At 39.8% G+C, this 22903-nt stretch overlaps 1 protein-coding gene across 8 annotated transcripts; it reads left to right on the top strand.

Moving 5' to 3' along the window:
* Positions 1 to 1924: 1924 nt before the first annotated feature.
* On the top strand, positions 1925 to 21490 carry LOC111262987 (DNA damage-regulated autophagy modulator protein 2). 8 transcript variants are annotated; one of them, XM_022837661.2, is made up of 11 exons: positions 1925 to 2122; positions 2400 to 2430; positions 3731 to 3904; positions 4143 to 4276; positions 6648 to 6869; positions 10291 to 10398; positions 16097 to 16338; positions 18341 to 18496; positions 20319 to 20522; positions 20648 to 20753; positions 20912 to 21490. In XM_022837661.2, the coding sequence occupies exons 5-11, from the start codon at positions 6757 to 6759 to the stop codon at positions 21006 to 21008; spliced, it is 1026 nt and encodes a 341-aa protein (XP_022693396.1). In that variant the 5' UTR covers positions 1925 to 2122; positions 2400 to 2430; positions 3731 to 3904; positions 4143 to 4276; positions 6648 to 6756; the 3' UTR covers positions 21009 to 21490. The 8 variants fall into 8 exon arrangements, with proteins under 8 accessions (XP_022693396.1, XP_022693392.1, XP_022693395.1 ...); XM_022837657.2 differs by having other exon boundaries at positions 16094 to 16338; XM_022837663.2 differs by having other exon boundaries at positions 1928 to 2122; positions 16094 to 16338; positions 18350 to 18496.
* The last annotated feature ends 1413 nt before the right edge of the window (positions 21491 to 22903 follow it).

Genomic DNA, 22903 nt, shown 5'->3' with positions numbered 1-22903 from the left:
AATCAAAAGAACAAAACGCTAATCTTTTCATTCTACTACACAATCACAGTATATTTAAATCATTCATTATGACCTAATATTTGCATTATTACCAATTAATTAATTTTCGCATCCTCTGTTTCCTTTCCTATATATATATATATATATATATATATATATATATGGACCCGGAACGCTATAAGGGGTCAAGAGTAGGGTAAAGAGAGAAAAGTGCAACTATAATTTATCATTGAAAGGTTTTCTTTTTGTCAGACGCACGCATAGAAATAAATATGCTATTTGTTATTCAATGATTGTTTGGTAAAATGTTCTAGTATTCGTCCCGAAGATTTGTAAGACGTTGCCACCTCCAATTATCAAGTCGATGAGGCTTCTAACTTGTTTTCCTCGCGTCGACATTTGAAAGCAGTACGTCTCTCGACCGCATCCCAAACCTCGTTAAACCTCTCAGTTAGTGTCTTTTGTCAAATTTGATAACTTGGATGCGACGCCGCCTAGACCACGAGCGGCCTTGAGTCGTCTCCTATACGGATTCGGGTATTTTAGAGCAAGGTCCAGTTGGAACGGTGCGTTCTCTGAAGAACTATATCTATCACATGTCCCCTATATTTTAGGATCATTCTTGTGGCGATCCCTAGATCTTATTGTTTGTATGTTGAATATGCCAACGTGGGACTTGCGTGCTCAAGATATGGAATGACACATAGTTTTAAATTTAATATAATGGTCCGTCCTAAAAACTTGTCTAAGATATTTCGCGACAACCGGCATCGATTTCTGTATCAGTTTTAGCTGTCTACACCTTTACAGACACGTAACGTGTACATGATTGAGCTTCTATACGAAATGTCCATGAGAAAACTCAAGTTTGTATTGGCGTTGCCTAATATTTCCCATTAGCTTTCCCGAAGGGTATGGCCGCCAGGAGAGCTATAAATCCACTTGAGCAGTCAAACACCAACACTGAAGTGGGAAAGCATCTTGGAAAGCTCGGAACAAGCCATTCATTCGAACGATGAGCGAAGATCGGCGCTTCGTTCCGGTCTGTAGACGAACTAAGCAACGGGAATCAGTTCTCGCTCGTTAGAGTTATTGTAGATGGCTGCGGAAATGATGCTTTGTAACAGTTAGTTAGCAGCCTGCCTTAGTTCGCGATATTGGCCTTTTGCGGTGGACTTAACTTTGGATCTTTTTTGCATTCGGTTACTCGGGATAAAACCGGCACTTAAGCATTTTTTTTTCCAATCGCCTAAAAATTATTGAGAGGTCGACATTCTTAAGTAAGCATGATAGGAGTTCACCCTAATTTTCAATAGCATTTTCTTTTCGGACGTTTGAGTATCTTTGCCAGGCTGAGACTCATATAATGAACAGTAGATTCAAACGGCCTTCAGAAAGCAATCCGCTATTCGACGAATATGTGTATTAGAAGAAAGCGCTGAATATCAACGTATAGAAGATATTTTTGTCCATTTTTGAAAAAAAAATAGCCTTGAAAAAGGACAATTTGCGCAACGCTTTTTACAGGTCATAGTTTATTGAGCAATCTATATTTGCAGAAACCTGATGAGTACCCGTATCTCTCAACTGCCTATTTTATCATCGACATCTTCATAGACGCTCAGCTTTTGTTAGGATATTTTGACAAGTTGCTGTGTCGCACACTGCAGTGAAACGTGACGCTCTTAAAGGTCATCACCTATAAACGGATTCAAAGTACAATTTCTTCTTGAACTTAGAAGAAGCAAGAGATGTCGATGACCGAATATCTCTTCACAGCTCTTCATCCAGTTCGTGCTGTGGGGTGCATACCTTGCCATGCGCGCGAACGATAGGGGGAGACCTGTCTGGTAGAGGGGGCGACCGAGTGGCTGGCGTTTCCTGTTGGTTCTATTCGTTGACGATTAGGCTGCCATCCCAGTTACCTTTGACGTTGTTCGATGCGCACGACCAGGGCCGTAGCCGACGACGTAGCTTTGCTCGTGACATCGAACACAGCCTCTGATTGTGGCAATTGTAGGAAACAAGGAAGCCGCCTTATGCCGTGTATAGTACATGTGAGTGTACATGAAGCAGCAAATAATATGGATAATAAAATTCCATAAACGATTGACTGAAACAGGTGAGTTGAATCAGTGAGATTTATTACACTAAATATTAGAAAATACGCTGAGAAATATAAGAAAGCTACAAGTCAAAGATCAGTAAATGTCGATCTTTGATGCTTGTGACGGCACGAGTACGTACTCGCTAGGGAGATCACTCATAGATGATGATAATAATAATAAACCAAAATGGCCATGCTAATCACCGTATTTGCGCATCGTATCGTAAATATTGACTCGTTGTTGTTCTCACTATGTAAAAACCGTCGTTGACTTATTCTTTTTACCCGGCAGATCCAGTGCGAAGAGGACTCGGGACGATTATGTAAGCTTCCACACCGGCGAACTCACACTTAGGCAGTTCTGTTAGCCTTTGCCGTGCCTCACACATGATAAAAGTTTCTTTCCAGCAACTTGGAATGACGTTTACGTAAAAAAAAAAATAAGTTTGCAGGAACCTAATTTGAGTGGAACTAGATACCTCGTTCACAATTGCCCATAGTTAACAACTTGTGATCTTTCACAGTAGCAAGATATACTTTCCAATGAAGAAGGATCGGTCAAAGACAGAATGTTCATACCCATTTTGTTAACAAACGTCGTTAATTATACCATAAAGCATTACGCCTGATTTTTGAAATAGAAAGAAACTTATTTGTAATCGCAAACAATATGTCACAATTTAAATTATCTATCTCACATCTAGCAGGTCCGTTTTGCCATCCTGAACACCTCTACCCGAAATCTTATCCTTCTTAGACAGATGTTGAGTACGAAGTAGGCCGCGAATTATAGAAATGGACCAGCATAGATAAAATTTGTTTTCACTATGCTATTGGCTAACGCCAAACATTCTTCAAAGTTGATTTTCTGGAGAAGTAAGAAGATCAAGCAATCGTTGATACATACAATAGAATTACGTGTGTTTCAATTATTAGTTTAGTCTATTGGTAACTTGCAATGATGTTCGGGGAAGACAAGTCGAAAATGGTCATCCCCTGCCTCCTTTGATACTATAATTTTATGGCCCGACAATACGTTGTTAGACATATAATAGCGATACCATTATTTAGGTCGTTTTTCACGATGACGCACATTTTTCTATCATTTACGTCGTTCTATCATCGAATAGTATTAGGTCCTGTGATTTCGTTTTTCGAGCCTTTACGCGCTACAAATCAAGAGCCTGTAAAAGTCCCTATTATTTGCACTAATCTCCTCCGAAATGTTTTGACGCACCTAGAACGCTAAAAAATGCGTATATCTTCAACATTCAATATACAACACAACGCGACAATGCTCGCTATTATTTTCGAAATCTTCTTTTTTCTTTGCGCAAACCTAGTTTTTTTTTTTTTTTTTTTTTTATAATAGTCTGTAATAATAAAACGTGAGTCAAAATATTGTTTTTTTGTGTGACCTTAGAAAAAACCTGTTTCTTTAAAAGGTAAGTTCCACGCCCATGTCTCTAAATCTAACCCAACGTTACACAGACAAGAGAGAATCAGAGTGAAAAGAGCTTCTCGCACAGATGCTTGAGAGTAATAGTAATTTAAAAAATGCATGTACAATACTTTGACCGAACGTTTTTCTTGTAATATAATAAGATTTCTCTGAACCTGCAGTCTTTGAACTATGTCAGCGCTTAAAATTACATAATCCGGAAAACAGAGGGGCACCCGCTACCCACGACACCGAGCGGGCCAAAGTGTTTCGAGTATGAGCTAGACGTTCGGGTAATTTCGGCAGCGCAATCGTTCACAAATCTATCAAAGAGAAATAGGCCACGTTTACTTAAGGTAAAAGATTTTGTATCACCCTGTGAACAGAATGTACGGATGATTTTTAAACGTTACGTTTTTCATCGTATTTTTTAGTTCCGCCATTAAGCCTATTTTACGTCTCAATCATAAGCGACACATAGATTAGCTGAAGATATATACGTATACATATAAATCCTAGATTTCTCATAGTTAAGATGTGACACCATTGTAAGCCACGTTTTTGTTTATACGTCTGTGCTTGCCTGTTTGCTAGTGAAACAAGCCAAAGAAGCTTCTCTTCTATAAAAGTCGGATCAGACTCTTGTCACAAGTACAGCCGCAGTGCGTCAAGACTATCAATTAGCTAACAAGACGTCTGAGAGTTTGCGAGCAAACGGAGAAGATACAGTAAGAAAACTTTCGAATTATTCATGCCAATAGATACAGATTGCTCATACACCGATTTTCATCTGTATGTGTAAAAAGTAACTTTTTTTTATATGTTAACAGTGATCTAAACAGGGATTGTACTCGAGCATGGGCTACGTTTGCCTACATCAGACGATAGGGGATAAACAAAGACAGTCACTGGTGCAAGTAAGAACTTTGATTTCTGACGTTGCTTTCAGCATACTGGTAAATTATTATCGTTTCGGATATCGGATTCTGACACTTATCGAAGAAAATTTCAGGTTGTGAAGATGTATCTTCCTTTGAGCTTTACGTCTGACGCGGTTTACTGTGCGAAATACCTAACCTGCAGTTATTTTCATTAGATTGAATCGGTTTATATTTATATTTATTATAGAGTTATTTAACATCCGAAAGAAGATCATCTTGATGATTTGAGAATCTGCACTGCGCCAATTGATTCGATAATTCTTATATGAGCTATATGACGTACATTCACGATGAACTATTATACCTATCAATAGATAGACTCAATGAACATTGGTGATGCATTAGTTGATGTACAACGTTGCTCGCCCACTGACAATGTTCACCTTTATCGAAAGACTCAATACACTTATCTACCTGGTGGTCCTTTCCGCAAGCTAGAGGACAAGTCAGATTGCAGGTCGGTCATTTTTCGGAAACGGCCGAAATTCTCCCCGTTAGTAAATTGGCCAACAGGTAATAACATGTGGCATGAGAATATTTTAACATATAGCCTTACCAATGCAACCGGCAATGTTTTCTTAACAATCTGGTTATACTGAACTGCCAAATAAGTTCAAGGCTCTTGAGTGAGTCGATCTTCTACCCAGTTGGTGGTTTACGGGTAGCCAGCCGTTAGAATGCTTCTTATTCGCTCCGCAAGCTTGCTACGACCGTTTGTCCCGAATCGTTTTGGCATTCGTATGACAGGTGTCAACAAACATTTCTCATATATTTTTCTTCGGCTTTTATTAATAGAATAGGCGTTAGGTTTCGCCTCAAGTTCAAAAACAATTTCTAGAACTATTTTTGAGGAAGAATAATTGCTTTACGTGTATATTTTTCTTTCGAAGCTGTCACCGAACGCGGTACGAATATCTCGCGATGCTTCGGCGACCTCGGATAGAGGCAAAAATGTCAAAAACACAAGGTCTTGTAACGTTAAGTAAATACCTGAAATTGATTTTGACCAAAAAAGATCATAGTAATCCGTTAGCAACAAGCGACCAATTCGCGAGATACTTACGAGGCAACTTAATACAATACATCACCACAGATCACTCAGCTATAGCGAAATAGGTACGATTATTGAGATATAAGGAAATACGATCGTCTCTCATAAATTTCTATCGAAGAAATTTATTCGGCCTGAGAATATTTCACTACTACTAGGAAAAATACAATTCCTATTTTCCAGGTTCACATCTTTAAGTATTCACGTATGACAATGTAAAGGTTAGGCAACTTTTGTCAGTCTGTAGATCTTAGCTTACCTAACAAATCTGGTATCTGGCCACTTGCTTTAATATTAATATGGTTTTTAAAACGGCCCTCATATGACACCAGCAATATCTGCTCCCTTTTGCTTTTGCTCCAACAGATCGCTATGTACTCAAACTATCTACGAAACGCCTTGCGCTAAACATTGGTTTGCTAATAATGTTTAGGAAGCTTTAATGTCCTCCCAAGATAAAAATATGAGGATCACTTTAAGATCAAAGAACTGGTCGAATGATCGTCGAAGTATGAAAAAAACTTCCTTGTTTTTTCTGTATAAATGAAAATTGACGGACAACGATAGTAAGGTACCGATACGATAAGGCTCCAATGTCGCTGCGACGCTACTTAAAATTGGTCCTCCCTATACCCGACCTAACGCCTAAACTTATATTTGCCTGTTATCTTCTATTTGTATGCATTTACCGAAACCAGTTTACTGTCATCGGAACACTACATCCTTTGTTAGGGAAAATCGTAAGGAGAAGTTTGTTGTGTCCGAGCACGACTGCATCATGAGATCAAGAAAGTTACGTGCTTTGGTTTTTCCATCGCGAATTGTATAATCCCCTTTGCCTGTGCCGAGCGGAAGTTTAGCTATCGCAAAGTTAATTAGAGTTGCGTCTGCTGCCGTAGGGCAACTTCCTAGTCTTGTTCGCTCAAGGACTCTAATGGACGTGTGTAGTGCTGCATCGTAACAGGCAGCCTAGGCTGACGCGATAGAAATCCAATGGATAGTGATTGTTTTATAAGCATGAAGATAAGGTTGCTAATACGACCCCACGAGTGATCCGACAACACGCAATGGGTAATAGAGAATATGTGTTTCTACTTTTTCACGCAGACGATCAACATCGAAATCGACCCCTGCAAAAGTCCAGTTACTCCGGCTCCGATAACTTAAGACCCTTCACAACGAACCATTTCAGTAGACGCTGTTAGCCTGGGCCTGTATGGAGAGTTATTGCGCACGAGAGCAACCCGTAAAAAAGATGACGCCCAAACAAGATGATGATGATGATGACTGCATACGTTTTCGGGGTTCACCGGAACCAAACAACAACAGGTTTGTACTGGGATTTTTCAGAGCGAAATATCGCCAGAGCACCGCTAACAGACGCTTGTTCTTGACTACATACTGTTGTCATATAGCAATTGCAAAGGTATGTCAAAATGTATTTAGAGCTCGAGAACCGAACGCCAGCCGCCTTCTTCAGAACAAGAAATTGACTATTGAAAGATAGAACATTTCGTAGTGTATCTTGGTGTGTAATAAGGGAAATGAAATTTAAAAAAAACAAACAAACAGAAGACTTGCCTGCATCGCAACATATTATCATTATATTCCAAAAAAAAACTGCTAAGCAAAGCATCAACTTAACTTGGCATTGCTTTAAACTTACCTCGTATTGTGGTAGTGTGATCGTAGTAACTAGAATGCTATAGCATTTAGGTGTGCTTCTGTGCTGTTTTGATCAGATAGTATGTGTACACATGTATATTTATATAGTAGTAAATGTGCTAAATCAATTTTAGCCAGATCTAGATTTGAAAGAAAATATTTGATTTTATTGTTATAAATAAAGGCACAACTGCTGCCAAGGCCCATAACGAATCTATGCGGTTCAAGGTCAAGGTCAAGGTGCGTCATCAGAAGGAACAACTTAAAAATGATTTTTGTGTGACAGATGCTTCTCGTACAGGTTAATCATCTACGGAAAAATTTGCTAGACTTACACCCCTAAAATTTTAAACCACTTGAAGAAAAGCAAAAGAATTTACTTAATCATATTTCTGTGAAAATTCAATAAAATTAATTTCTGCTTAGCAGTTGGTCACGCCTGACGAAAAATGGATGACAAATTAACGACAACATTACATCAAGCTATGGAAAAAAGTCAATCAACCTACCGAACATAAAGGCGTAGTCTTCGACCATAATAATGCTAGACCGCATATATTTTTAGGTACTCGGCAATTTAGGTATGAGATCTGGTGCTATAAAATGATTATCTCCCTCGGTCCCTGCAGCGCTCCTTTTATTTAATTATGCTGTCCCTAGAGAAAACACAAGGGGCCATGAATAGAAATGGCGAATATTCGGTTTAGTAATATTATTTTGAAACGCAAAAAATGTTTGCTTTGATTTTCACTTAAAAGTGGTTAGCACCTTTTTCGGGTACAGTACCTCTGTTTGTTCTTCTCAAAGACAGTCTGTCTGGTGATGCTCGTTACAAGGGGCAGCCCGGAAATTGTTAAGTTTCGGTGTTAGGTACAGGTACACGGTAAATGACTTTCCTTTTATCTTTTGACACCTTTCGTTAGAAACTAGAATGCTTTATCTATGTCAAATCTACACTCGTAAGCTTGTACTGCCCACACGGAACTGGAACAGAGAAAATACAGAGTTGGGTTTCTTTTAAAATTCGTAAAATTCCAAGTAGCAGTTTGAAATCTGGCAATATTTTTCCAATGTTAAACGAAGTCCAACCACCACAAATCCGCCTTGTAGACTTTTTCAGATAATAACTGCATCGGTGTTGTTAATGCTCAATAAACCTCTCGACTTTCTGGCTTTTATTCGGCCATACTATGTACCTAACGATGTACTCCCGTTGAATACGCGCCTTGCTTGAAATGGAGGCATCTATTTGACAATATCTACACTCATCATTAAAGAGAAAAATCGAAAGAGAAAATTACAGCAAAAATTTACATAAAATACAGGATTCCTTACAAAGCCCGAAATTAGCAAATTGTCTTCTGGCAGACAAAACTTATTATATATGTTGCACACGGACCATTTCGATATTACCCGATAAACGTCAAAGAGAATGAACTTAAGGTCAACGGTATCGTTTATGAAAGGCATTAAACGTTCGGTGATTTAGCATTTGTTTCTTGGCGGTGCGGATCGAATCTACCGCGCTGTCGAGAAACTTCGTAAACGCTGGACGAAGAACAGCTAGTTACTTGTGGATCATTTTTGAAAGCGGAAGTTTTAAGACAGGTGATTTTTGAGCAACGATTTAAACAAGTTACTGATGCTTTTAAGCACAAAAGGGTATGGGCAATGAGCTCTACGCCGGCTTAGTACAAGATGGCTCGAGGCGCATACTATGCAAATCGTCATTGAAACTTAATTGTAATGACGCGCTATAATGGAACAATGAAAATAAAGGAGAAAATGGATTTCTTGCAAACGAAATCCAGGACTTCCGTAAGCCCGTGTGGTGCATTCTAGCACCACCAAGAGATTCGCCTGGCTGCCATAAACAGGCCACTAGCCTTTCTGTGCCGCCTACCACGCAAAAATCAAGCGACGCGATAGCGACAAACAGTATAGAAAGTACTTCGGTGGCAGGATCAAAGTGATTTGGGCGTAGGCTGATACTCATACGTGCAGTGCATATCAGAGGTATTTGTTATTGTCCGAAAAAGGAATGGAAGGTGAATGATTTCAGGTCCCTGAAAAGTCCAACGTAAGCGTGACGCGGCTTCATTTTCACACATCAGTTGAGGCTTAGATTAAGGAAAATGAGTAAATTGAGCATTGACTTTAATTTTTATGTTCATATCATAGATTCAAGTCAATGTGGCGTTGATCGGACAAAGGGCGATAGCTGCCGTAGCCTATCCTGCCAGCGATTCTCTTAAACAAGCCATCAGGAATGAGATTCGGCACGGTAATACCATCCACAAGCACACATCTTCCTAAGGAGCTCTCTGAGCACTAGCTGTGATGCGTGAACAATCAAGACGAGCACATCTAACATATTAAAGTACCATTTCTCTACCTTTAAAAATTACTTAAGGGTTTCTATCTGACAGATAGAGATTTACCTTTTATCGCCACTTTCGACAGCACTCTACAGAAATATATATCGAAAACAGCATTTGTTTTTCTAAGTGTTGTTGCTCCTGTCATGACAGACAGTGTGCACCTCTTCGAGTGCGTTGTTGTGCTAATCATAAACATGCATCTATCTTTCGTTGGAAAATGGCTACCATGGCGTATAGGTACCTTGCCGTTCCGTGGGTCTGTTGGAGAAAACCCAGATAAGCCCAGCAAAACCCACCCCGGCTATACCTTTTAGTGAAGGCAAGTCTTGCATGCTGTACCCAGGAGGTATCTTCAGATATAGTACCACGTATGATTCCAAAGTGCCATTCTTAGGGCTGCTCTATGTATTGCCGGATAATTTTAGTATAGAAAAAGCGTGTGTCGATTGACCGTCTAATTTAGATTTTTGATCGAAATGTCAGTCAAACCATATAATAAACACAGGGACTTTTTTTTTATTATATATATATATTATAGATAGTTCCCTAGTATATTACCTGTAGATTATCAATGGATCCACAATGATATTTGCTTAATTGATGCCCCTGTTTTTCCCCATGTCAGTACGTTTAGATGGCATTTTTCGTTAATTTTATAATAATTTCGTTAGCTAATATATTATAAATCTCTTCTTGTGGTATAGGAGTTCTCGACAAACCGACGGAAGTTCAAAGGGTGGCACCAAACCTGGGTCGTTATCATGTTCAGCAGAGACTTTGCCTGCGATTCACTTCACACGTCCCATCAACTCGTAAGTGTACTTATACAACGCATTTTAATATCAATTTTTTAAGTATCTTATGGTCGTTTAGCCTAAATGAATGTATCCAATTTTGACCTATACGAGAATTAAAGTAGAATTTTTCCTTAAGGCTTGTTGTGAAGCTTATTAGTATTGCTAGAATTGACTCCTTTCTCCCTCCTGGCGTTAATATGTCTGCTTTTGCAATTTGACTAAAGCCACCTATCCCATACACGATCAGCATTTAAGCGTAATACGGATAGGTACGCTCGGCTATAAGTTATAACGACTGGTGCCCTTCAGCACTTTTGCTAAGCAGTGGGGCGCGTCTTCGATCAACGAGTATCCGTCTGACGTCGGCCGACAGCCGACTCGATCCGTGCACGTCTGCTGTACACGGGCTTAAAACTGAGTCGAAGCGTTGGGCGTTACTGACTCGTAAGTCGAAGCGCGTACATGAGCGAAGGTTAGGTAGAGCCGATTGACGAATTCATCTCGTATTCACAACGCGGCAGACTGCAGACAACTTTTGTCGCCAAGAAGACGTCTCATTAAATCTTATCATTCGTGTACATTGTAGGTAAACGAATTCGTCTAGGGGCGCCACTTGAACCTGATGCGGTTGAGCTGAACAACTCTTTTTCAAGGACTAATTTCCAGTGACTGGAAAAGGTCTATAAATGCAAGAATAGACATTTTAACTTAGATAATCCTGTAAGGGATGTAATTTGGCATAAAAATCAATCCGAAAATAAATCAGTACATGACTGCGTTTCGCACATAAATCGATGATCATTCCAAAGGATTGGAGAAGATGTGAAGAGCACGTTTGGCTTGCTGCCTTCTTCAAATAATCCTGTCCAAAACCTCTGCCACGCTAAGGACAATAGCCCTTCCTGCCCACCTAATGTAGCTATACAGCAGACCCTGTTATTCAAACGAAAGGAACATTCCGAGTGTACCTTGTCCATGTTTTGAACGTACGAGCAATACGATATGAAACATGTACAATTCAGATAAGGCTCCCCACGGATGGAAAGACAAAGATTGTTTTCGTAAAGCAATCTTGCCTATTGAAGTAACTCTGTTTTTAGCCCTTAACGAGAGCGCAATAGTGCGTTACTTAAACGAAATAATTAAAATGAGTACTATTTATGATGAAAATATGAAAGCGTTAATGGTTCTCCACCGGGTGAATGGTGAGAAGGTCGATTCAGACCGTACGAACGAAATGCGCTGCATCAGACAGACAAACAGAGCGAAGCTTAGTCAAATAATCGGGAATCAGCTTCACTGAATTGCCACTGGAACATCTGAGCGATTTTGAATTTTTTTAAAAAAAAATCATGAACACTAATCTAAGACCACATGAAAAACTCTACAGCGCGTGTTGCATCTTAATTTTTCCAGCATTACGAAACACATTAAAAAGACGAATGCCCCCTAAAGATAATAATGATTCACTAACTTGTGGCAAGACTAACTTTTTCGTTGTTCATTGGAAAGTTAAACATAATTGACAACACTTTCCATTATGATTTCAGTAATCGCGTTATCAAGGGAATTTTGCTATGCTACCCATAAAATTTCGTCGTTGAAAGCAGGGTTACGATACAGTTCGCCACATCTGCATAAGTCTAGCTAGTATATGCCTTCGGAAACACTTCAAGATGAAGGCATAGCGACGCCCTCAGCTATATCACCGTCGTCCGCGTACTTGAATGTGATAAATTTTATGTGCATAGCACAAGTCTCTCTCTCTCTTTTTGATCGCTCTTGAAGACTCTGCATGCCTGTCACAGATAAATCATTGTTTCTCGGCAGTCATCAATTCAACCACGAGCCTTTGTTGCTATCATGCAGCATATTGTACTGATACTACTAGAGTCATTCCTCATCGGTACTAAATGCAATACCCGATGTCTTCGCAAAGCAGATATAGAAACACTACCATGTATACATGTTTAAAACCTTAAACGTGCGAATCCACACGCTATTTCGCTTTTCGTGAAGCGGACTACAGGATAACTATTCCAGCTGGCAATCTGCAGCCATTCTCGATATGGCTCGTCTGCTGTAGCTGATCTGTTAGCTGACGGTTAACGTTGGTCTTATTAGTAAGCGCATGACGTCTCGACGCGATGCCGTCTACAGGAGCGGAGTGATTTTACCCTCTCTGCGCGAACGACTATCGCCACCGCTTACGAAAAATTCTGACGCTCTTCCTTATATATTTCGCACAGATGCCACAGTGTCCCTCACTTGGTCCTTTGAGTTTGCGAAGGCGTGTCCAACACGACAGGCACGGCCCTTTCTTGTGTCGATCACCTAGAGGAAAAAAACTTTTCATTTGTCCTTTGCTTCGTGCAATATCTCGCATCTGCCGTTGATCGATGCTGATATTAGTTATATCAAATTATATGTGACGGACAGTGCTCGAGTGATTGGCTTACACGAGTTGTTTTGCTAAAGCTACGTTCCGGTATACGAACAGATTACGGAGTGCTCTGCTGATAATTCCTAATCTGTTACGACTAGCGTATTTTAATGGATTTAGTGGAATTGGAATCAGAAATGTTCCATCGCTACTCAATGTGCTGATCATTAAACAGTGATCGTATATAAAGGGAGACAGAGAAAAACCTACTTTTTAACCCATGACGTTGTATCCTTACTGCTAGAGAAGCTAAGGCGGAACATATCGGATTGAACCAAATGGTTTGGGTAAATACAGCTGCTAGGGACGTTACGATCGACCTTAGGTAAGTTTGAAATGGTTCTCTTTTTCGACGAAATCTTAAAGTGTACGCGTGGATCTATTCTATATTTTGTCAAAAAATAGGTACAATAAGGCTTTTTTGTAGCCCCAACTTGAAAATATGACAGCCTATATTATTTTGACTATATAGCGTACCGAAAAAAAGAATCTGTTATTAATAACCCGCCCTTTCCCAGCAGTATAGCTAGCTACCTTAAAGCCAATGTGGCGCTCCGCTTTCTGGCTGAAATTTTATTTTCAACTCACCCATTTGTGGCAGTCTCGAAACCGTATGTTGAGTAAGGAGGAGCCGAGCGCGATTATAGAGCTTAAATGATTTTGGTCAAGTAACAAATTCTGTCTGCGGACTGAGCAGAGGCCATACGAAACTAACCGACTAGGTCTGAAGCTGGCCTTGATTAGAGCCTTTAAGGTTCCTCCTTGTCCATGGTCCATGTCATTTTGGACACGAATGACAATTCAGATAACAGTTCCATTTTGTATGTCAATTACTAATGATCTTAACAATAAATTCACAAGCAACTGTTGCTTTAGAATGCCTCGAAAGAAGCGTGTAATAGGGAAAAGCCGAGCATTTTTTAAAACGATTATTTGCACGAACATTTTTGTGCTTTAGTAAAAACGTAGATGTTCCTATGACATATCGTATCCTTTTTAGTTCCTTAAGTAGATAAGAAAATATGTGACCGCCGGCAAAGTACGAACATTTTCTCAATTACTGAAGCTTGTAGATTCACACAATATATATGCTGACAAAGACCATATAGGAGCAAACAAAACATGAATGGGTGGTAACGTGTATTTATCGGTCATCAATGTTCTGGGCTGATACATATTTCACTATTCTGAACCGGTTTCGAACGTGTCCTACATTCGTACGATAGATGCGTTGCAAATCCTCGTAGTTTAGGCCTAATCTGCTTACGTATTGCGAGATAGTTTGTTGTCATGTGAACACATAACATTTGCGACAAACATATTCTGTCTATGAATCGTGTTTATGCCAATTGCATTGACGCCAATATGACCCTATCGTTGTCGTCTCTATCAGCTCCCTAGCCCTAGTTAGCCGCCAGCTAGTATTTGCTTTCGCCCAAAATGTTTTTTGAACAAACGTTCGTATGAGGGAGTCAAATATTTGCTACTCTATGAAGGTCATCACTAGGTTTTTATTCATTGATGAACACGAAAGCGGATCGTTACCGATCGAAGGTTGAGGAATCAATGTGCTCAATCAACCACTGATTGCCTTCCGCTTAAAAGAGATTTTCCTGTGTTGCCATAACGTCGATGATAATGGTCATCGCTCGCTGCGATGCCCTCACAGAGTTAATTTATAGCTGGCTTTTGAAAGAGATGTTTGCAGGGAAAGAATTTGCGCTTTTGAGACAAACAGAAAACTAGTTACCTGAAAGTGTTACGCAAAAAGAGTCGATCTATATATATATATACCTCGATATAAAAATCGAGATTCTTGCTAGAAAGCTGTTCCCATAGTGATTCACCATCTGGAATCCTTAAATAATTCCAGAAGAATCAACGGCGGAGGCCAAAGATGTACGAGAAGATATCCGCATCGTATATCTCTATTGTACTCGCAAATCGAGGCCAGTGTCTATTATTCATTATTTTTTTTTGTTCTCTCCATATACAGCATCGTAATGGACTATGAGAAATTGCTCCCAGATAATTTATAATGTTGTTGTTATTATTATGTAGTACGCCAGAAAGTACAATTTATTATCTTATTGTCTCCTTTTGTGTGTGCTAGCCTTCGCTGGCTTCAGAGCACGTGAACTTCAGTAGAAGCAAAATTGATACGGAAATGACGTAATGCGTCTAATGGAAGGTGTTGTCTTCAATTTTCACACGATGGATTAGCATAATTCAATACTCTCGTGTTTCCCATAAAGCTTGCTTCAGGCAAAAAAAACCAAATATGCTATGTAAGATCACTTCCTAACTCAAAATGTTTCCGTTATTTCTACTGCAATCAACCAAAGGTGAGGAAATCCTCAATGTGCTAAATCAGCTAATATCAGAAGTTCTTCGTACTTGAACAATTATCCGTACGATTAGTAGAACCACTTCTGAAATAAACGTATACTGTTATTGAACTGTTATTGCTACAGCAACTCAGTTTGCAAGCTCCTGTATATTTACACCAATTCAATAGAACAAACATTTCTACTCTGAAATTTGAAGTAATGGCTGGGTCTAAGGACCTACGATTGTAATATAATAGGCCTACAATTAGGTGCATGAGGCTTTTGTTGAGAGCTATTGCGGTCTACAATTAGACGCAACATTGGCAGGCGATATCGTGTATGATTTTCTTTCCAAGTTCTACCTAGAGTAGTGTTGGAACTTTAACTTAAGGTAATAACAGGACGTAGTAATCAAGACGTAAAGACGCTGGCTAAGTGTTGATGTTCCATAAACTGACCACACACTGAGGCTAGAGTTCAAACGCTACTTTGAACGATGATCACTTTAGACTAAAGCCTCATCATCTATAAGGAAAACGCAACCCCTTGCTAAAGAATAAAATTATTTAGACATTTTTGCTAGAAAATACTTATACGGCATTAATAGCGTATCGGATACGCGGGAACTTATTTCTACGATGTAGCGCTGCTCGCCTTTTTGAGTTGCGTATAGTCACGTGACTGTTTCAATATCCCGTTGCTAAAAACGTATGAAGCCTTTGGATAAATGGTATTAAAGAAAAGTTCTTCAAGAGCTTTTGCTGACCTTTTTAATACTGGCTGTTCTTTATTCGTGCAATACAGTTTAGATACGAAGCGTTACGGGAATAAGGGTAGGGGAGAATCAGGGCCACTTTAAAGTAAGCAAATCGAACTATTACACATGGACTACAGGTGGCTCCCTAATCAAATTAGCGAACACTTTCAACATTCACAGCAGCCGTAGTCAGACACGTGATTCTGATTCGGAGGATGCAAACACGCGCTTCGTCATTCTCCAAAACCTTCATTATCTGCCCCTGTTGGGAATGATGATTGCGTTTCTATCGATTTTCACATCGTATGGACTCGCAGTGCATCAAGGCGATGTCCCAGCTTGGCTGCCCTATATATCCGACGCAGGCGGTGACCCACCTCAGAGTTCCATCTTCTCCATGGGCATGAATCTCGTCGGACTCATGTGTAAGTAGCTTAACTAGCAAAGTCTTATTAGTCCTTCATTTGATCATTGCACACAGAAACAAATTAAATCTAGTGCGGGATCAGTGTTAAAAATGCGCCTGAAAAATAAGCAAAGGAAGCTAGATTTCGAAAATAATTTTACGCTTTATTGATGCTACTGTGTAACTTTAATTCTAGAGGTTAAAGAGAAAAGAAAAACTCGTTCTTTTTTTTATGTATACTTGCAATTCACTTAACATCTCCTTAAATTTCACCGAATTTACACGAGTTGCTTAAACGAGTGCTAGGCAGTCAAACACTTAGATATATTCATATAACCTGCTGCATGTCAAATCATCCATGTGGCAATAAGTGCCATCCCCAGAATCTTAGAAGCATAAGCTGCTGTGCTGGAACTAATCCAATTTCGAGTGATTGCCTGGGCACAAATTTGCCCCAGTTAGTGCATAGTCCACCAAACTTGCTGCCTTCCTGTTGAGATAATGTAAATCTTCGTCTTGTCCAGCCGTCTGTCGTAATAGACGGCTGGACAAAGGGTGTATTTGCGACACGATTTGTGTTTATCTTTTCGTTCAACTAGATAGGCTTCATTGCACATTCTTAGCATGTTTGAAGTATCGTATCTACAATTTCCTGAAGCAACGTGGTCATTTCATCTTATCGTATCTATCGAGTTTATCTGTTTTCGCTTCTCATCGCCTCTCTTGTGACCGCCTCCGCTGCATTCGATTAAGGTTATAGTCAAACTTCAACGATACATCGTACATCGGAAGGGTTTATGGCAAAACTCAGGATTTCCCCGCGGGCTACGACTATTTAGAAGTTCGACTACTGGCACTATAGTTAAGCACTTAGAACTATAGTTCTTAGCAAAGTAGTGCATGATGATTTATTGAATTAAGCAAAATCGAACCAGAAATTCAACAGTTCAAAGTTTCTCCAAGTGTTGTTATTATTGCTACAATATTGTAGTACATTATAAGGTCAGAAGGCAAACTCGCATTCATATGCGTTGCAAGTCTCTTAGTACGGGGCCCAAAGTTCTGTCCATCTACTCTAATTTTATTCAAGGCTCATTCACTTATGGAGCTTTCAAGTGTGACAAACGACCTCACGCGTATCTATTGATATTTACCCAGACACTAATGACCCGCGAATTGCAATCCGTCACAACAAGTTGTTCAGAGATCACTTGAGCCCAGGCGGCACCATCTGTTCCCTACTGTAGAAGTGGGGATCCAAGTTACAGAAATTGACCACGAGTACAGATCGAGGCGTATAGCTACGAATTCAAGCTAATCTCTGCTGTTGAAAAAATAGGATGATTAAATACATTTGTTGTGCAGATTCTTTAATCACGAAGAATTTCGCGGCTAGGCACAGGCGTTTTTCCGTTGGTAGTCGATCCGAAGTTTTTGCCAATAGTCACAGAAACATACGGACCGACGTACGCATTCGCTTATACGAGCCTGAATCTGACCTTTGATGCTTTGGTGGCAAATAATGAGGTGATGACGACATGTGAATCATTGACAATTAAGGAAAGCCGTGATTTACCACGTGATCTCACAATGGCGCTAAATGCACTTGGTTAAAATTAAAGGTGTTTAGTCTGTATAGTATATATATATATATATATATATTTACAAAAAAGCTTATATATTAGTTAATATCTATAATAATATATTTATTATATAAATACATATATATTTACAAAATTTAATATTAGCATTAATAATTAAAGGTTGCATATCATGTTCTAACGGAGGTGCTTGAAACGATGTCTCTTACATTCGATGAGCTATGCCCGTTACTCAACTGTTGTTTTCAGTCTATCGTATGCCAAATATTTTGCGACTAGTCTATGCTTTTGGATTTGGTCCATTTAGCTCTGTGTGCTATCTTTTGGGCGGGTTTCATAATTCTGTAGCCCTGCTATACGGTTCGGCCGTGCTGCTTCCTCCATTCACACACCTCACCTTGCATACCATTCTGACCCAAGCGTTTGCAGTCTGTTTAGGTATCTACCTGTACTATCTCATCGTCGAGGCACAAAACTCTAAAGGCTCCAGGATCATTTCGCGGCTTGGAAAGCTCTTAGTAATATCGGGCTTCTACATGTGCATCGGACTCTTTGGTGTTGCCACTAATCCGGTAGGTAAGTTAATTGAACCTCTACGTTTCAAGTTTTATGCAGAAGTTCATTGAACCTAGATCTTTTATGGTTGCTTTGCGCAGTTTAATGCTGTTGGGATAGCTGTAAATTGGATCTAATTCTTACATTGTTAGGTATCATCAGCTTCAATCATCTACGAAGCGTTGATTTGGAAAGACTTTTCGCACACAGTATCAAATAGATTCAAATCAGCTTGACCAAACAGTTTCAATTTTCAAGTTTACGAGATGCGTAGCGCTAAAGCGAAACATCTGCGATAGGTTTTTGTCTTAGGGAAGCGGCATACCGCACGTGCCAACAAAGACAACGGCAAACTATTTCAAACTGCCAACAAATGATGTAGCATGTAAAACTGGCATGCCATGTCTCAGCGATCGGAGGCGTGATAGTTTGCTCTGATCGGATTTCAGCCAGGCCAGCATCCGTGTTTCGGGCCAGCATCTCGTACTGTGTACGACCGGCCCGTCGTATCTCATCATCTGATACGACTATTGTCATATCTTAAGTGGTGGTGTTTAGGTGAGCTTGAGCGATGTAAGTGTTTTTCCGTGATTTTGTATGTTTGTGCACGTAGAGTGTCCCAATAGGAAAATGAACAGATATTGCTGCGGAACAGAAAACGCCAGGGCTCGTAGATTGCTTCGTTAAAAGAAATGTACAAAACATGAAACTGCTGAAATGTTTTATTTTGCTTAACATGCAGTCGCCAGCGTTGCTAGGAAGCTGGAGAAAACCTCCCGCTGTCGTTGCCTAAAATCGGAAACAAGAATCAAAAAAGCTACAGTACAAAGCACAGAAAGATAGATCATTCATCCTATATAATACCCTTCAAAGCAGATTAAAAGACCGCGGACTCTAAAATTACGCTTCGTCGTCAACTTAAAGAGCCTAAGTTCAAGAGCGGTAGACTAGGCCAAGAAGCTTCGGTTGAGTGCTCAAATGTAATAAGCTTGCCCTGATTGAGTAAACCAAATAGAAAGTTACACCGTTGAGAGCGTCTGTTTCTCGGACAGTTTCTGTTTTGAAATTAGGAAAAACGCTGGTCGTACCGTTAGGTGTGTTGGCAAACTCTATTTCGAAAAGTGCACCGTGCCGAAAATCAAACATCTATCAATGGCAGAGGCACTGGGATGATATATTTCACATAAGGAATACTAGAGCAGCAGAAACAGCATAAAAGGTAATTGTCATAGTACTCGGAGTATCCCTAGGCTATTCGTTGCCGATGACGTTTAGGTGCTGCGGTGGCCTGCTAATTCAACAGATCTCGAGAATCCTTAACTGGTGGGTTGGACAGGAAATAAATGTTCCAGTACGATTAAGTTCTAGCTGAGAGCACGGAAAACAGCATCAGAGGCGCGCCTCAAGGAGTGGTGACGACAGCTATCGCCGCAAAAGCGATGCTATAAAATGTTGACGCGTGTATTAGTTCACCAGCAATTTGAAAATGCTTACCAGTTTCTATGTCAGCGTGTAAAGGACCAGTGTCAAATGCTGCCTGAATAGGTAAAAAACCGTCCATAGATATTTCGCTTTAATGCTGCAAAATTGGTTTTACTAGTTTAAACTATTTGATTGAGTTTACTTGAGCCTATTCTGTTCATCCAAGATATTACTTTTGAACCTATTTATTGCTTTTTATTTCTAGAACAAAACTGCGCAGTATCTTACGTTCAGGGCTTTTGATCGTATTTCAAATTATATAATCACATCTGGGTTCAACCAATCTCCTCAAGCTCATGACATCGATACAATATAATTAAAATAAACTTGCATCTATCTTTTCGCAAAAACCACAATCTAGGCCATCTACGACGAGACGGCGATTGGACTTGGGTTGTCCTCGTACCACATTTGGTCGGGGCAGCAGTCTTCTTCGGTTCCGGCATTGGGATGATGATCATAATCACTTATATCACCTTTCTCATCGAAAGGCCTAATTATATGAATAAAATGTTCATTTCTAGGGTAGTAATTCTATTAGGAAGCCTTCTCAGCGGCCTTCTAGGTAAGTTAAACGGTGTAAATTTGCATTTACTTCTGTAATTCCAATTTCCATGCGGCTGTTCTTTTAAGCTACAATTCATCACTTAAATAGATTCTTATATTGAAATACCCATTATACTTTTGCAGTTATTATTAGACTGCCTTCAATGGATGACATTGAGAAGCTCAAACCTTCACCTGATCATGGCCGAATCTATCCTGAGGGAATGACATGGAGCACTTTTGGCGAATGGTTAATCGTCCTCATGCTTATATGCTTCGTGGTGACTTTCATCCCTGTATTCGCTAGAACGAAAATAACTTTGGTGATCGATCACAAAAAATGAATAGCAATCCATTAATTGATGCACTCGGTTATATGTAGGAATCACCCATTTATTCACGTTGCAGCGCCCGTCGTTTGACTACCACATTCTCATCGTTGGTAGGAGCCCCGCTCGAGACGCTTTCAGCGATACGGCCTATGGAGACAGTCCCAACCCACTAAAACCCCCAGTTTTGAACTAAACCTCTACTCGCCTCTCCTAACACATGCCAATAGGTGTTGGGTCCCCGGGCAGCGAGGCATTTACCCGCCTAAATAGTATCTATCCAAAAAAGCAGATACAACATTTTTTCGAGCACGCGCTCAGACACATACACCGTATTCGACAGAACTCCTTTCATCATTTGTTTTACCAAAACGTTCAACGAAAATACATCTCTGTTTCAATTCGAAGCGTACAGTTCCGTAGCAGAGCTAAACCGAGATCTTTGGCTTACCTATCTATGTTCAAATACAGGTTGGCTATGTTTTTCATCGTGGTTTCATTGAAGGTGTACAAGGAAAATAATGGACTTTGCAAAGCAAAGTTACTCTTCCGCGGGTTACGGACATCGACCAGACCATGCGTTATATTGCTGGTTCACCCCCTCACTCAAGTATTTAATTAAAGCATGTCATTTAAATAAAATCGATGAACATTTAAATTATAGTTTATATTCTTTGATGTGGTTGTGCCAGATTGATAGTGCCGCTAAACCATTTATCGTAAAATTCTGAATCCCGAGAACATACAGTATGACAATTATACATACACAGGACTCACTCGTTTTTCCAGCAACCGATAGTAGATGTTCAAACAATCTACGAATAAATAAAAATAGGCTCATGTGTGAGAGAGAGAGCCGTTTTTTAAAAGATAACAAAGACAGAGCTAGATTTTAAGTAACTTAAGAAAATTGGCCATTGAAAAGACTTCTTCACATTACATATTGAAGTTGCATCACAAAATAAATTTACTTTTGTAAAGCATGGGCAAAGGCTATAGATCGCGCCATCTTTTAGCAACTGAATCTTCCGTTCCACGAATCCCAGCTGTGAAGCATCATATCCATTTCAATGAACAAGCTGTAAACAAGTAGGCAGCATCTAGGCTGATCAAATCTCATGATCAAATGATGAAGCTCGATCACGAGCGGTCGCCCTATGAAGATCGTGGGAGCTCATCATTTGTTCTACACTAATGAGAAAAACAGCTAAAAGCAGCTAGCTAAGTGGCGCATTCAATTCCTTAGCAACATGATTGATTTCACGTAAGCGCGCTGGACAAACATAAAATATGTTACTGAAAAATCGCAATCTTTGAGCGCCCGATCCATCTTTTCATTACAGATGATCGTTCTCATCGATTGTCTTAGGCATACTCACTCCAAAAATACGTCCAAAACAACAAGTCGCCTCTTCGCAAAAAAATATGTTTTGCTCTTCAGTGCTATATTCAAGACTATTCAGCGAAGTGGGTCATAGTCCTTGCATCTACTGCCTTTAGACGTTTTCATAAGGCGAATCGCTTTAGATGCCTTTTTTGATGACGAATATACACGATCCAGCATTTATTGGCTACTCGTGGCCTTCTACTGTAGCCTGTACACCTACTTTTTTCACTTGCGCGGAACGTATGCAGGCTCTTGCTGTGCACCTGCACAGAATTAACAATAATTAGCAGGACGACGTGGAGTTGGACAGGTTCACAAATTAACTGATAAACTTTCTCATGAAAACAACGTAGTGTAAATATCAGAATCGAACGTAATATAGATTTACACTATAAAAACATGCATCAGATACTATACTACGCTCCGTATTGAACATATTTTCAAAGGCATATATTGTTTATGAGATGTATCGCCGGCATGTGTTACTACAATACGTGAGTTTAAATGAAGGAAGTGTTTAAAAATATTCGCTCCGGGATAGAATACTTTGATCAGATTTCTTGTTGCATGCATTTTGCTCATAGATCCCAATAGACCAGCAAGTCGATTGTTCGGCTACAACAACGATCATGTCGAAGCTCTGCGATCGGTTTAAAAAAAACTTCAATGCGAAATATCTAAAGA

Source organism: Varroa jacobsoni, unplaced genomic scaffold (genome assembly GCF_002532875.2).
Source record: "Varroa jacobsoni isolate VJ856 unplaced genomic scaffold, vjacob_1.0 scaffold_721, whole genome shotgun sequence".
Classification (NCBI taxonomy): Eukaryota; Metazoa; Arthropoda; class Arachnida; order Mesostigmata; family Varroidae; genus Varroa; species Varroa jacobsoni.
The sequence above is the reverse complement of the archived record's forward strand: the minus strand, read 5'-3'. Positions and strand labels throughout refer to the sequence as shown.